This window comes from Macrosteles quadrilineatus, unplaced genomic scaffold (assembly GCF_028750875.1).
Source record: "Macrosteles quadrilineatus isolate MER2022 unplaced genomic scaffold, UCM_ALF_1.0 Scaffold_1__1_contigs__length_201487025, whole genome shotgun sequence".
NCBI lineage: Eukaryota > Metazoa > Arthropoda > Insecta > Hemiptera > Cicadellidae > Macrosteles > Macrosteles quadrilineatus.
The window spans coordinates 27,968,386-27,984,324 of record NW_026542594.1 but is presented as its reverse complement, the minus strand read 5'-3'; the positions used below and the strand labels follow the sequence as shown (position 1 = coordinate 27,984,324).

The following is a 15,939-nucleotide window of genomic DNA, read 5'->3' as shown; positions in this document are numbered from 1 at the left end:
TTGCTCTTATACGTGCTTTTTGTGGGCTTGGATGATATCCCGTACGATGCTTTATATTTTAGACGTGTTCAATTTGGAAAAAATAATTACAAAGTTGTGTTCAGGGGTTGCTTAAAAAATTACAAGTCAGTGATAAGTTATAGTGATTATCTGGTTAAAAAAATATATAATTTTCAACTTAACTCAGAGCAGTAGAAAATTGTAAATTATCTCAAAATATCACTGATTTTGAAGTCAAGAAACGACGCTGGCTGCTAGTATCTTTTAAACCATTTTGCAGAACTAAAAACATGATCTAGTAAATTGAAGCGTTGTTATATGCCTAGCGGTTATGAAGAAAATTTAAAAATAGTGTTAATAAAAAATGTCTAGGCCTATGTTATTTTAATGGAGAACATATAAACGGTTGTAGTTTGCTTGTTTAGGGATACATTTTAATGCAATAAGAAATAAATATGACCATTTTAAGGGAACATTTTAGAGGAAATATAGCCAGGTTAATGTAAATTTTTTTACTGCGGGTTTGCTGCGACGGGTATATTTAAAAATTAACAGAGTGATATTCACAGTAAAGATTCTCACATTAGGTAAAAAAATGTACCAATTGTTTTACAGTAAACTGAGATACAGTCGCTCATTTTACTGACCGTTCTGGTTTAACGACTTATTATGGTTCCATTCGAAATTTAGCTCAGTGGAAAAAACTAGATTCTCTTTGTTATTCTAAAACAATTCACCAAAAACAAATCTTTCGTTTTTATTTTTTATGCTACAAATCTGTAAATATTTTGTGCTTTTTCATCGGACCAATATACTGTATTAACGTGTTGAAAGCGATACTTATATAGCCGGGATATAACTAAATAATAGGGGTTTGTATTTTTTGAAGATGCACAATTTCACTAAGTCCCTGCGGACTTAGTGAAATTTTTATGCTTTTTGCTCTGCTATAAAATTACTACGTTAAAAACATAGGCAAAAATACAAGACCCTATTATTTAGTTATTTAGCAGTTCTTTAACCTTTTTAAAACCTATAACTATTAATTTATTTCCCTGTGTCTATCAGCAATAAAGCTGTATAATCTTGTAAGGTATCCGGAACTCAAAAGATTGACCAGTATACATAAATAGATTTCTAAAAAACTATTGCATATAATTTAGTTGTAATCAAAATTTCTACTGAACTCTTTTGTTTGGTTCTTCTTATGTCGTTTTTACTTACTTGGAGACCGGGCAGATGTTGGCTGAGTGGAAGTCAGTTGAAACTGAAAGCTTTCAGAATCAGCTGATCACCTAGACAACGAAGTCCTGCGCAGCGTGGTGGGACCGCACCATCAGAATCTAACACCGTCAAACTCCAGGGAAATGTTATTTTTAGTAATCCAGTACCAGTAATTTAAAAATAAATGCAATTTACGATAGCGGCATTGCATATTCAACAGTTTATGGAGGAAACCATTCGTCTCGAGGATGTAATACCGTACCGGTTCACCTTCAAACAAATCAACATTAACAAAATCATCTATTATGACAGTAATTAACATCCTTTAGTGTTTAGTATTTAGAAGAATATTTATTTTATATTAAAAACAAATGGTAATGCCAAACACCAAAGCCACAGAACCCAAGTCCATTTTATCTTCAGACAACAATCTTATCGCTATTCATGTCATTGTCCTTATCGTTTGTCGTTCGCTTCAGACAGGTATCCTGGTCATTCTCTCTCTGTCCACGGCCCTATTAATATGGTCTAGTACCGGCCACCTCTTTTAATCTAATTTCCATTTACATTATTTCATCAAGTTGTTTCAGTTTTCATTTTTATTGCAATTAATATTGCCCAATCTTATTCTGAAGTCATTTTGGTTGTTTTAGTGACAAGTAGTATTTTTATTTGCGTTTTATTAACTCACGAATCATGCACCATCAAGTAATCAAAGTGTCCTGTGCGGTGTCGCGACTTCCGTGTAATTAAAGTGGCCACGAACAATAAAAGACTTAGCGTTACGTGCGAACATCAAGCAGAAAGAAGAGCGAAAATCGTCTCATCCAACATCCAACTACCAAGGGTTCGTCACAGCGCCGACACTAATCTGAAGTTCAAATACGCCATCTTTCCCACTTCCCCCTACGTCTGCACTGGAGTTTGTAAAGGTGCATGTTCTCAAGTTTCTTATTATTTTCCGCAATGTAATATGCGGTGGTCCTTCGTAATTTACCTATGAATAATCACTTTTAATATTCAAGTTAAGATAAATAATACACTCATACGTAACATTTGGTCATTTCGAGCCATATCATTTTCCAGTTTTATGGAAATATATCCATTGCTCATTTCCGCCATTTTGAATCTCTCTTTCTCTTTCTGACTGACATTCTGTCATTCTGTCCAGTCAGTGACGTCAGTCCGTCAGTGTTCATGTCCATGTCATGTTTTAAATCATACCACTCGGCGCATGCGCGCACATAACCTGTTCCAGCTCAGCCAATCATATTGTCACAACAATATTCCCAGTGTGCATTACATGCAATATTAGTTCTCTAACTCTCCGCGTCTTGCATAGGCGCTGCTTTGCAGCTGTTTCGGCAAACTCCAATATTTTCTGCAACGATCAGCTGATCGTTAACTGTCATTATCTTGTTTGTTTACATTTTCATTTTGCCGACCAAACTTCAACTTCAAAGTGGCAGTGGTTAGTTTGGCATTATTTTTACTTTATGTAGTGGACATATAAAGTGAAATGTATTTTAGTTAATGGGTTGAGAATATTTTCTACTTTTTCAACTTAAAGTGTTACATAATAAAATTGAATAATATATACAAGAAGAAAATGGACTTTCTGCTGATTGTTTTGAATAATGAAATACTGTCATGTTTTGGACTGTGGCTGTAAGTAGGCCTATTTACTGAAATATAACTAATTATTCCAAGTTTAAATAGTTAGGCCTACAGTACTACACTTGGACAACTTTATTATATTTTTATCATCATAGCCTATGCTTTATTATTTTATAAAGACAAACCAAGCTGGTTATTTACTGGTTCATGAACCTAACCTTCAGTGCTCACTAAGATATAGCAATTTATTAATATTTACTCTCAATTTTTGGAAATAGGCCTAAATTAAGGTTAAAGCAGAAGATAGCTAGACAACCATGGCTACCTCTATTGCTGTTGTAAAGGCAAGAAAGGATAATGCCTTCACTCAAATTCAGATGATATATGATTGGTCCAAGAAAGTGTCTGATAAGGATATTCAACAAAGGTTTTTGATTCGGGCTAAGTCTGTAAATAAACTCCGAGATGATTTCTCTGAGGCTTTAGATGCCTGCCATGAACTTGAATTAGCAAAAGATCCTAACTTTCAACCCAACTATGCTCCTCTGAATAGTGTTGATGAATTAATTGACTACATTAATGCCAATGTTGCCAACCTTGAAAGTAAACTTCAATCCTCAAAAAATAAGAGTGATAAGACTCCGACTCCACAACCTGCGGTTGTACGCTTACCCAAGCTTGAACTTAAACATTTCAGTGGTGAACCTCTGGAGTGGGTGTCCTTTATAAATTTGTTTGATTCTAGCATTCATAAAAACTCATCTTTGTCTGATGTGGTGAAATTTCAGTATTTATTAGGCATTGTTTCGTTTCTGGGGAACCCTTGAATTTAATTAAATCCCTGCCTATTTCTGATGCAAACTACACAGTAGCCTATGATTTGTTGAAAGAGCGGTATCATTCGCCTAGACGATTAGTTACTCTGCACTTAAATCAGATTCTTGACTTACCCTCAGTAAATCACACCTCAAAACAAATGAGAAAATTTGTAAATTTATATAATGAAAACATTCAAGCACTCAAAGGCTTAAATAGTGAAATTGCTAAAAAAAAATCACCTTTTGTCTGCCATGCTTTTGAGAAAACTGGATAGTGATTTAAGGAAACGATTTGAGATTTTTCGTGCAATTAATAATCCCACTGACAGTGATGGTGATAACCCTGCCTTACCTAATGTGACTGAGTTAATTCAGTTTCTCACTAAAGAATGTAATCAAATTGAAGAAGCAAACCTCCACAGCAGTCATAATGTGAAAACAACATCTGATAATTCATATATAAACTCAAGATTCAACAAATCATCGGTAGGTAATAAGGTGTCTATGCTGACTTATCATTCTGTTGATCAAAGCAAATCCTACCCTAAGTACACTAAATGTTTTGTATGCAACAAAATTGATCATAATGTGTATACATGCTCGGTCTTTAAAGATAAGGATCCTAAGGCCCGTTACCAGATCGTAAAGGAGAATAAGCGGTGCACATCGTGTTTAGGGAATCATCTACTGAGTGACTGTAAATCTAAGTCGAGCTGTTACACATGCCATCAGAATCATCATACTTTATTACATTTTTATGGTAAACCTCGTCAATCATCTAACCAGGCTACGCCTCAGACTTCAACTCGTGATTCTTCCTCAGCTCATCAAGAAAATTCATCATCTCAAGTCTCATCGGCCCTGACTAGTCAAGAAAGATGTTCCACAACACATCATCCCTCAACAGTGTTGTTGGGCACTTTACTTGTGAAGCTGGTATCGCCCACCGGAGTTAGCCATGTATTTCGAGCTCTCGCTGACTCTGGTAGTCAATCATGTTTTCTCACAGAACATGCTGCTCAACTTTTATGTGTCTCACGCACAAAAAGTGCGCCTAGTGTAGTAGGCCTCTCTCAAATACCTACTCGATGTAAAGGTGCCACTTCTCACAAGGTAGAGACATTGAATGGAAAAACTATCTCTACTGACTCAAACTTTTTAATTCTTGATAAAATATGTGTTGATTTACCCCACATGCCAATATCCGCATGGTATATTCTTACGTTTTGGCTGATCCCATGTTCCATTTACCTGGTGGGATTGATGTTCTTTTAGGTGGATCACTTTTCCCTCTCATGCTCACTCAAGCAGTTCACAACCTCGGGCCTAACCTACCAAGTTTAATAGGCTCACACTTTGGATTTTTGGTAATGGGTGACGCACCCTGTGCAATCAAGCTTGATGATGACACTAGCTCTCACATGTCAACCATGCTTTTGGCAGTCAATGACATTGAACTGCACAATTCTATCCAGCGGTTTTGGCACCAGGAAGAGCCACCAGTCGCATCGAAGCAATCAGATGAAGATAAAATGTGTGAAGAACACTTCCTCTCCACTCACTCTCGGGACCAATCTGGCAGATATTGCGTCCGACTACCGTTCAAGACTGAACACCCTGCTCTAGGAAATTCTGTCTTTGCTGCTGAGAAAAGACTACACGCACTTCAGAAAAAGTTTAAGGCTCAACCTCAATTCAAATCTCTATATTTCGACTTCATGTCTGATTATTCGTCTTCGGATCATATGGAACTTGCTCATAATGTTGACTTATCTTCCCCGCATTACTATTTACCTCATCATGGGGTGTTGAAGGAATCAAGCAGTACCACTAAACTACGTACTGTGTTCGATGCTAGTGCAAAAACCTCCAATGGTACATCTCTCAATGATATTTTGCTTACAGGAAGAAAAATGCAAACCAACATTTGTGACTTGTTGCTCATGTTTAGAACTCATAGTGTAGTTTTTTCATGTGATATAAGGCAGATGTACAGACAGATTAAAGTCCATCCTGAGGACCAGAAGTTTCAGTATATCCTATGGCATACTCGTCCAGATCAACCACCCTCTACCTTCAGACTTACCACAGTAACCTATGGAGTCAATTGCTCACCGTACCTCGCAATCAGGACTTTGCACCAACTTGCCAATGATGAAAGCGACTCGTTCCCTGAAGCGGCAGAGATTCTTCGAATACAAACCTTCGTTGACGATGTGATTTCTGGTGGAGATTCCGAAGAAGAAGCTTTGAGACTCCAGAGACAACTCATCGCCCTATTAGCACGTGGAGGCTTTGAGCTAAGGAAATGGACTTCCAACTCCAGTCGACTTCTTCTAGATCTTCCAGATGGTCATCGAGAGACTCCGGTGTTCCTTCAAGATAGTTCACAGCCTCATCACACCATTTTAGGCATTCACTGGTCTCCAGTTACTGACTGTTTTACATACAATTTTAATTTTTCCGCAAGCGCAACTACAAAGCGTCAGGTGCCCAGTGTGATTGCACAAATATATGACCCCTGTGGTTTCCTCTCCCCAATTGTGATGTGGGCAAAACGTTTTATGCAGCTCTTGTGGACCAAAGGATTGGATTGGGATCAAACACTTCCCGCTGCCCTACTCGAAATGTGGCAAAGTTTCACTTCATCTACAGACAGCCTGCGAGAGATTTCAATTCCTCGAGCTTTTCAAGTGTCACGAGCATGCACTACTGCATTACATGGCTTCTCAGATGCCTCCGAGAATGGTTATGCTGCAGTTGTTTACTTGCGCTGTGAACTCAGTGATGGGACTGTCACAATCAGGCAGATTATGTCAAAGACTCGGGTTGCTCCCTTGAAAAACTTACAATTCCACGCTTGGAACTATGCGCCGCCCATCTTCTTGCCCAGATAGTAGCCTATGTGGTTTCTATTTACAAGATAAAATAAAAGATTTCATCCATCATTCTCTGGTGTGACTCTACTATCACCCTAACTTGGCTGCAGACACCACCTCATCGATTGAAGACCTTTGTTGGGAACAGGGTTACGCAGGTGCAAGAATTAGTACCTAATCATTGCTGGCGACACATATCCAGTGAATATAACCCCGCTGACTGCGCGTCACGAGGTATCCTCCCATCAGAATTGTCTAACCACGAACTTTGGTGGTCTGGTCCCCCATGGCTTCATCCGAGTGAATATTCGAGTGAATCTTGGCCATCCTCAAACTTTACTCCTCTAGATATTACAAAAACAGGAGAAGATAAACCTCAGTCACCTACCACTCTGATATCTACGATTAAACCCACTCAAGAATGGGAACTCCTCACTAGATTTTCTCACTTCGGCAAACTTACACGAGTGATGGGTTATATTTTACGATTCATCTATAACCTCCGGCACTCGAAAAGGTGCTCAGGCCCTCTCACCTCATCTGAGTTAACTCAAAGTCGACTGACAATCTTCAAGAAGGTTCAAGAAACGGTTTTTGGAGATGACATTACAGCGTTGAAGAACAACTCATCTAAAACCACTTCATCACTTCGGCGTCTCCATCCTTTCATTGATAAATCAGGTTTACTTCGTGTTGATGGACGACTGAATGCATCTCAACTTTCAGAAGACGTTAAGCATCCTATAATTCTACCAAAGAAACATCATGTGGTTGACATTCTTATTGATTTCTATCACAAGAAATATTTGCATTCAGGGCCTCAATTAACTCAATCCCTTCTAGCTCAGAGCGTTTGGATTCTTTCTGCCCGCAGTGCAATACGCTCTCGAATTTTTAAGTGTGTTGTCTGCTTTCGACACAAACCACATAATACAATTCCACTGATGGGTGATCTCCCAAAACCCCGAGTGACACCTTCCCGTCCATTTCTCAACACGGGGCTGGACTACGGTGGTCCTTTCAACATCAAGGTACAAACCTCCGTTCAATACGTTTGACAAAAGCGTACATCTGTACCTTCGTCTGCCTTGCAACAAAGGCTGTTCACATTGAAGTAGCTACTGACCTATCAACTGATGCCTTCATTGCTGCACTAACTCGTTTTGTGTCAAGACGTGGCCTCTGCAAGAACATATATTCGGACTGCGGGACAAACTTCGTTGGTGCTAATAACGCCTTTCAAGCTCTCTTCAAGTCAGCTGAACGAACATCTCTTCTTGAATTTTCCTCAAACCAAGACATTACCTTCCATTTCAACCCCCCAGCTGCTCCTCACCAAGGTGGTCTCTGGGAAGGAGAAGGAGCCGTTAAGAGTGCCAAGCATCACCTCCGCCGTTTCATCGGCGAACATGTCCTAACCCTCTCAGAGTTCATGACCCTGACTACTCAAGTGGAGGCGATACTTAATTCGAGACCTCTCACACCAATGTCAAACGACCCTTCAGATGTCACTGCGCTCACTCCAGGACATTTCTTGGTCGGAGCTCCACTTGTCTCTGTTCCTGATGAAAATCTGGAAGAGGTTCCTGATAATCGCCTGAAACACTGGCATTTGGTCAAGGCCCTAAATCAACGCATCTGGAAGAGATGGCAACTGGAGTACATTCACACCCTTCATCAGCGTGTTAAATGGAATGAGCAAAATACCAATCTTCGCATTGGTGACCTCGCCTTAGTACATCAGCCTACTCCTCCTCTTTCTTGGCCGTTAGCTCGGATTGTAGGTGTCTCCCCTGGAAAGGATGAGGCTGTACGGGTCGTCCACTTGAAAACTCAACAAGGACTCTTGACTCGACCAGCTCACAAGGTTTTTCCTTTGCCTGCTTATCAAGAGTAACTTCAAGAAATTTAATTTGTAAATAGTATTTTCTCTCAACCACTTTGGAAAGAAGATTTATTTTATTGGAATATTATCTTTGTGTTGATTTGTTGAATCCTGGAGGATTCAAGGCCCCCTGTATGTTTAGTATTTAGAAGAAAATTTATTTTATATTAAAAACAAATGGTAATGCCAAACACCAAAGCCACAGAACCCAAGTCCATTTTATCTTCAGACAACAATCTTATCGCTATTCATGTCATTGTCCTTATCGTTTGTCGTTCGCTTCAGACAGGTATCCTGGTCATTCTCTCTCTGTCCACGGCCCTATTAATATGGTCTAGTACCGGCCACCTCTTTTAATCTAATTTCCATTAACATTATTTCATCAAGTTGTTTCAGTTTTCATTTTTATTGCAATTAATATTGCCCAATCTTATTCTGAAGTCATTTTGGTTGTTTTAGTGACAAGTAGTATTTTTATTTGCGTTTTATTAACTCACGAATCATGCACCATCAAGTAATCAAAGTGTCCTGTGCGGTGTCGCGACTTCCGTGTAATTAAAGTGGCCACGAACAATAAAAGACTTAGCGTTACGTGCGAACATCAAGCAGAAAGAAGAGCGAAAATCGTCTCATCCAACATCCAACTACCAAGGGTTCGTCACAGCGCCGACACTAATCTGAAGTTCAAATACGCCATCTTTCCCACTTCCCCCTACGTCTGCACTGGAGTTTGTAAAGGTACATGTTTTCAAATTTCTTATTATTTTCCGCAATGTAATATGCGGTGGTCCTTCGTAATTTACCTATGAATAATCACTTTTAATATTCAAGTTAAGATAAATAATACACTCATACGTAACATTTAGTGACATTCATTGACTAATTAAAATACAAACACATTCAATTATTGGAACGCCGTTCACATGATTATGATTTGATTATTGATATTAAAATTTCTTAGATTACCACTGAATTATTCTTATAAGAAACAATGCGGTCTCCTATTTTATGATTTTGAAATGGATCTACTGGAAAAAGTTTGTTAAAAAATTTAAATTTGAATCCTCATTCAGAACACATACTACTTTCTTTGGTAAGCGAATTGAGAATTCTATCAGCAAGTTTCCCCAGTATAGATATTTACCAAACAGGAGACTGATGAAGACTTTAAATGATTTGAATTTTAAAAAATGGTGACCTGGTTGGGAAAAACAATGAACTGTTTTCTAAAGTTTTCGATCTTACATCACATATAAGTTTGTTAACAGCCCAACAGAAAAATTAACTTAATGAATCTTTTAAATTACAAGACTCAATTGTTGAGGAAATGACACTTTGACTCGTGAACTTAACTTAAGTAAGATTAAAGTTACTAAGAAAGTTTAAAACTATAAGAAAAGAGAACGAAGTTTTAAAGAATTCAAGTTGTAGCTTAAGCTTAGTGTGAAACATTGACGATCAAAATAAAAGTTAAACTCCTTAAAGACAGTAGTACTGTAGTGGCAATAGGGCAAAGAGACGACGCTTTAGGCGTTTTTTCCCATAAGAATAACATGGGGATCATTTTTTAGCCACTTTTTCAAAAATCCTGATCTTTGCCTATACAAGCTTATATAAATGTTCAATACCATTGTACAACTTCATTACTATTTCAAATCCACATTCAATCGCATGTATATTCTCAAAATTGAATGAGGTTTGCTCGCGAACTCGTGCGCGCTCCCGGCTCATGGCGCGCTCCCTTGGACATCCTAAGTGGAAATCCATGAATTCTGACTACTTGGGAACCCAAGATATTTGACATACAATAAATCACCCTTTCTCCTAATTACCTTTTCTACTAAATACATGTCTTTATACTTGGTCTTTAACAACTCCTCTGTATAGAAGCCTCCCCTGATTATATTACCATTTTCATCTTTCAAGATATAAGTCACAGGCTTTGTATTCTTTACTTCTGCTATTGTAAATAGTTCCCCTGTCCAATTCGGAGTATAACCTTTACTAAAAACATGTTTATACTTGGAAATCCTCACACTATCACCTACCTTATATCTTGGCTTTTTAACTTGCACTACTTTAGAAGTCAACCTCTCATGCACATATTTACTATTCTTAATACTCACTTGGTTAGGCTTCATTCCTATAGATCTACGCACCTTATTATTATATTTTCGAATTAACTTTGGAAGTAAATCCAACCATTTATAACTCCCCTGAGTACTAAATTCCCTATATAACCAATTCTTTAAAGTTCTCTGAAACCTCTCCACAATTGCAGCCTTAGTTGTAGAAAAAGTGTGATAGTGATTAATATTTAATTTTTTCATTAGTTTGCTAAAATATTGATTAAAAAATTCTTTTCCATTGTCGGATTGAATGTTTTTAACCCCCTTTGGTAGAATGGTTTTAATGGCTTCTGTAACCACCAACCCTGTCTTATTCTTTAGTGGAGCAGCATAAGCTTTTTTTAGAAAATGTATCTATTAAAGTTAAAATATATTTATTGCCAGAATTTTCTTTAGCATAGTTTTGCATATCAATTAAATCTATTTGTACGGTTTCGTTTATACCTAATACTTTAAAAGATCTTCTAATGAAATTCTTTCTTGCAGGCTTATGAAGTTCGTATGCAATTTCATTCATTTTTTATAACATTACTCTTTCCTTTAACTGTAAATATATTACCATTAGCCCCAATCAATAGATTATCTTCCATTCTTTAAAATACATATTTTTCTGGTATATATGGTCTATTATCTATATACTTAAATCCACTCAAAGATGTGGGGTCAGCAACTAATAAATCAGGATTGTATTCCATCAAATTAAATTTTCTTCCTGCATATACAAATTTTGATCCATCATAATACATAGCTTGTGACATTAAACAAATATCATCTAAATATTCCCCCATTGGTAGATTTCTTATATATTGTTTTTTGGCATCCCAACATTTTTCTTTTTTATCAAAAGTTATAGTCTGTTCTTTTGTAACACAGTCACTGTCATCAATGGCAGGTTTAACACGTACTAACCTTTTATTATTAAAATCCCAATAGCCTGCTTCCATTTTTGGAACTTGTGAAACATTCACAGCATCTTTACTATCTATACCTTCCATCAAATTGCTAAGTTTCTGTTTCTTAGCATTCCAAACACCATTCTCTGATTCTAAAAATTCATAATTATTATCGTCTTGTACAAATTTACCATCTTCTTTTCGTATTAAAGTATGTTGTAAAGTGGGCACATCATTTAAACTTTCACCCTTTTCCACATTAGTAATTTTCCGCTTCTTAGCATTCCAAACACCATTTTCTGATTCTAAAAATGCATAATTATTATTGTCTTGTACAAATGTACCACCATCTTTACGTATTAAAGTCTGTTGTAAAGTGGGCACATCATCTAAACTTTCACCCTTTTCCACATAAGTAATTTTCTGTTTTTTAGCATTCCAATTTTTATTCTTAGATTCTGAAAACTCATATTTCGTTTTACCTTGTAAAAAGACATCACCTTTTCTAGTTAATGTCTGTCCCAAAGTTGATACATCATCTACAAACTCCCCATCTTTAACATTACCAATTTTACGGTTTAAACAATTCCAACTATCGTCTTGTAAATTTAAAGTATGTTCACTACTAGCCCTGGGTTCTGCAGGCTTATTATATGGATTATATAAACGATAAAATTTTATCTATAAACATATCTATAATATTAAAACGAAACAGTGTTTTTTTATTTCACGATTCTGAATCAACCACTCGACGGATTTTCGTGATTTTTGTGTTGAAAGAAAGATAATTTTGAGAACTAGGGAATGTCGAAGCCATAATTTTAGTTTAAGGTCCCAGTTTTTTAGAAATTAAGTTTTAATTTTTAAAAAGTCTAGCAGCCGACGCTAAGATTCTAAACTAGCTTTTGGCATAAAATAATTTGCTTAACATAACAGCTGTAAACATTCAGCTTTTGTGTCACAAATTCAGCATTTGGATAAAAATGTAAAGACATACTTAGGGTTGACTTATTTATACTATGTGTAATGCTAATCATTGATACGTTCAATTCTTCTGTAAGAGGATGACAGATTATTTAAATATACATAGTAAAATACTAGGATGTTTAAAGGATTTTTTAAATAAATCTTTGCAATCTTCGGTTTGTTTTAGTGCAATGTAATTTTCTTTTAACAGCTGGTTAAATATAAAAATGCTCTATAAAACTATGAGGTTATTTTATTTACTCTGATTTTGTCATTGATTATAGGAAATAATTCAGATTAGTAGACCACCGAGATAAGTAACACCATCGATGTATACAAGTCGAGGCTCTGTACATGAGTCTTAAAAAGAGGATATCCCTATTAATTTACTGCTCAACTTTTTTAGGAAAAGGTAGGAAAATCGATTTTTTACAAGTGTTAATTCATCTTGGTTTGTTTACAATCAATCAATCAATATTTTTCAATGCGTATACTTTGTTTGGATTAGGCCCGGAAATATTTATGTCATAAAGAAGGAGATCAAGAATCTTCAGGAATATGTTTTTAAATTACCACCACAACCTCAGACGGGTTTTATCCAAAGATATATAGATGAACAAAATAATATATGAACAAAGATATATAGATTGACCTAGGATACTGCAATTAGACTAACCATCCTTTTATGAAATCTAAAAAGTTGTTTGGCGTGTGTTTAGTTGTGGTCAAGTTTGGAGGCTTTGAATATTTTTTTAGTTTAAATAAATGAATATGGGGAATTACGGTGTGCATTGATTCAATGAGGGTGGTTTAATTATTAATGATAGAACTGATAACGGAATGGATAATAAACATAGACAATTGATTACGTCACTAGCTTTACTAGCGTGTTTACGTTTTAAATTTCTTCAACATGTGACCAGTTCTTTTGTTCAAATGAATATTATTTTATTTTTGACTCAGCTGTGTACAAAAACACACTATATGTTGTTGTTTTTACTTTTCTTTGTTTACACTTATTTATTTAGCAATTGATGCAGTGAAATTGATATGTGAGGATGATTCGTTTAATGATGTCAGGACACCAACGTTATAATTGTGTGTACTGTGAATTTTATTGAATGTTTACGTTTTATTTTAGGGAGTTTCTATTCAGACCTACTGGAAGTTGTTTATAGTATGAGTAATTGTATTGTGGTGATATTGATTATGGAAGAGGCAGGTATGCGATGGAATTGGAAGGTGATATTGTTGACTAGGCCTATACACTTCTCAATTGATAATTACTCTTTCTACTGTAGGCTGCAATAAAATTTGTCTTTATACGCGTAAGCTAGCTGTTCTGAATTATACACAGTTTTAACTCACTACTCCCGTACGTAGGACGGGCTAACACCTCGTTTTTATTTAATAAATAATACCACTTTCTCTCAATTTCTCAATAATGGAATCTATTTCATTATCCACTCCTGAGTTACCAGCTTGGCGACTTAGCCAAAGAAGTCTTAACCTATCTACAAGCTCATTAGGATCATCCCAATAAATATAGTCTATTTTATTACCAGTCACTTGTCTCAAACCTTCACCAACAGATTTGAAAAGAGGTTTAATTATATTAAGATATTTAGTATGTCTATTACTTGAAATTGGTGCACCATCTTTGTAACTCTTTAAATGTCCATTTGTAGCTTCCAAAATTTCTTTATAATTTTGCAAATCAGCCGGAGTATAATCCTGAGGTTCTTTTAAAGTTAACAATTACCACAAACCTTTTATCCCCTTGTAGGTTTTATTTGCAATTGTAACATCATCATTGGCAATATCAACTTCCTTATTTCCAATAAAAAATGTATTTGCTTCTCGTCTAATACCATATGTAGTGTCTGTCATACTACTTTTACTGAGGTAATTTCCTAAATAGTCTGATGCTAAAAGAACAAAATCTAATTTCTGTGGGGTGGATTGCTGTAATGGTTGTAATGGTTGTAATCTTGGTATTATTGGTATTCTAGATGGAGTCATTGGGAGAATCTCCATTCGAGGCCTCTCTGTTTTGGTGATTTTTTTTTATTCTTGTAATGGCTCTACTAAAGGTTGGAATGTTTGGAACCTCTCTTCAGCCTCTAGAAACTTGTCACGTTTTAAAGCTCTATATTTCTCTCGTATTTGTTTTGCAGAGTCAACTAATTCTTGTTGAATGTTTTTCATCTTTTATTTACATTTTATTTATCTCATTTGACAAAGGATTGTACTCAAACACTTTATCATGTATTATCAAACAATATGCAGATGTATTTGCTGGTACATTTTCTGCAGTTTCTATCTCTAATTTAATATCAACAATTACTTCCTTCACTGTTTCGTTCTGTCTAGAACAGTCTATTACAATTAGTGGATATTTCTTCATAAACTCAGCCCTACTAATCATAGGATCTGGGATAGTATTATAGTAAGTCTCTCTAAACCTCATAAACATCTCATAAGCTTTAGAGACATCTCCATTTTCAAAGTCGAGATTTAAATCACTATAAGGATAATATTCAGAGTTTAGAAATACTTTGAGATTTTTTAATTTACAGTGATCAAATTCATCAGTTCTTTTTCGTGCACTATTATCCCTAGCTGTTTGGAAACCAAATATAATATACATAGGCTTCTCCAAACTTGAAGATGTCTTTACTGACCATGTATGTCTTGTAGTATTGGGATATGATGGAAGTTCATGCAGCTCTAAACTTCTATGTGCAATTTGCAAATTTTTATTTTGCAATAACATCTTCTGTAATTGTAACTTCTCCCCATCTGATGGTGTCACATGTGGCATCACCCATTGAATTGAGTTAAGTATAATTTTAGGAATCATATCAGCAGTGCCACTGGCTGGAGCACTAGTGGTTGTTAATATACAATTCAAATCATTTTTGGATCTTTTCAACACCAATTCTTGTTTGACATTTACTAATACCTTATTAAAATCCTCGAATACACCCATTAACAGCTCTAATGGCAAACATGTACTCAACTTGCCACCTTTATGGTACTCTTTTAAATTTGTGTCAGAATCAAATGCTACATTTGACAATTTAGTTGTTTTATTGTAAGAGCTCAATATTTTCATAAGACTAGAAATTCCTGGGTTTCTTACAATGTCTATTTCTTTACCTGCAACTTCATATCTAATTTCATCAAATAAGAATGCAAATGCATTATTTATAAAAAAAACCTTTATCATGATTTTCAATTTCTCCCTTAATATACAGATAACTCCTACATGGGAGAGTTAGCAAATCTTGATTATTAATACATATTCGAATTTCATCAGAATTATTTATTGCCAAAGTGTTGTGTGGAACATAGGAGTGATTTGTAATTTTAACCACACTATCGTCGAATTGGGATTTCCCTGTAACATCTATAAAATCTTCCATTTTTATTAATAGAAAATTTTAACTTTAGTCCTATTGATTTTAGGAACCTAGCATTTTGTACACTTATAGATAACTGACCACTCTTATAAATTCTCATATC

At 35.7% G+C, this 15,939-nt stretch overlaps 1 protein-coding gene across 1 annotated transcript; it reads left to right on the top strand.

Moving 5' to 3' along the window:
• The first annotated feature begins 3,158 nt into the window (after nucleotides 1-3,158).
• LOC128995550 (uncharacterized) lies at nucleotides 3,159-8,435 on the top strand. Its single transcript, XM_054420570.1, has 5 exons — nucleotides 3,159-3,503; nucleotides 4,446-4,644; nucleotides 4,935-6,487; nucleotides 6,649-7,569; nucleotides 7,638-8,435. Exons 1-5 carry the CDS (start codon nucleotides 3,159-3,161, stop codon nucleotides 8,433-8,435), a joined length of 3,816 nt encoding a protein of 1,271 aa, XP_054276545.1.
• Nucleotides 8,436-15,939: the final 7,504 nt, after the last annotated feature.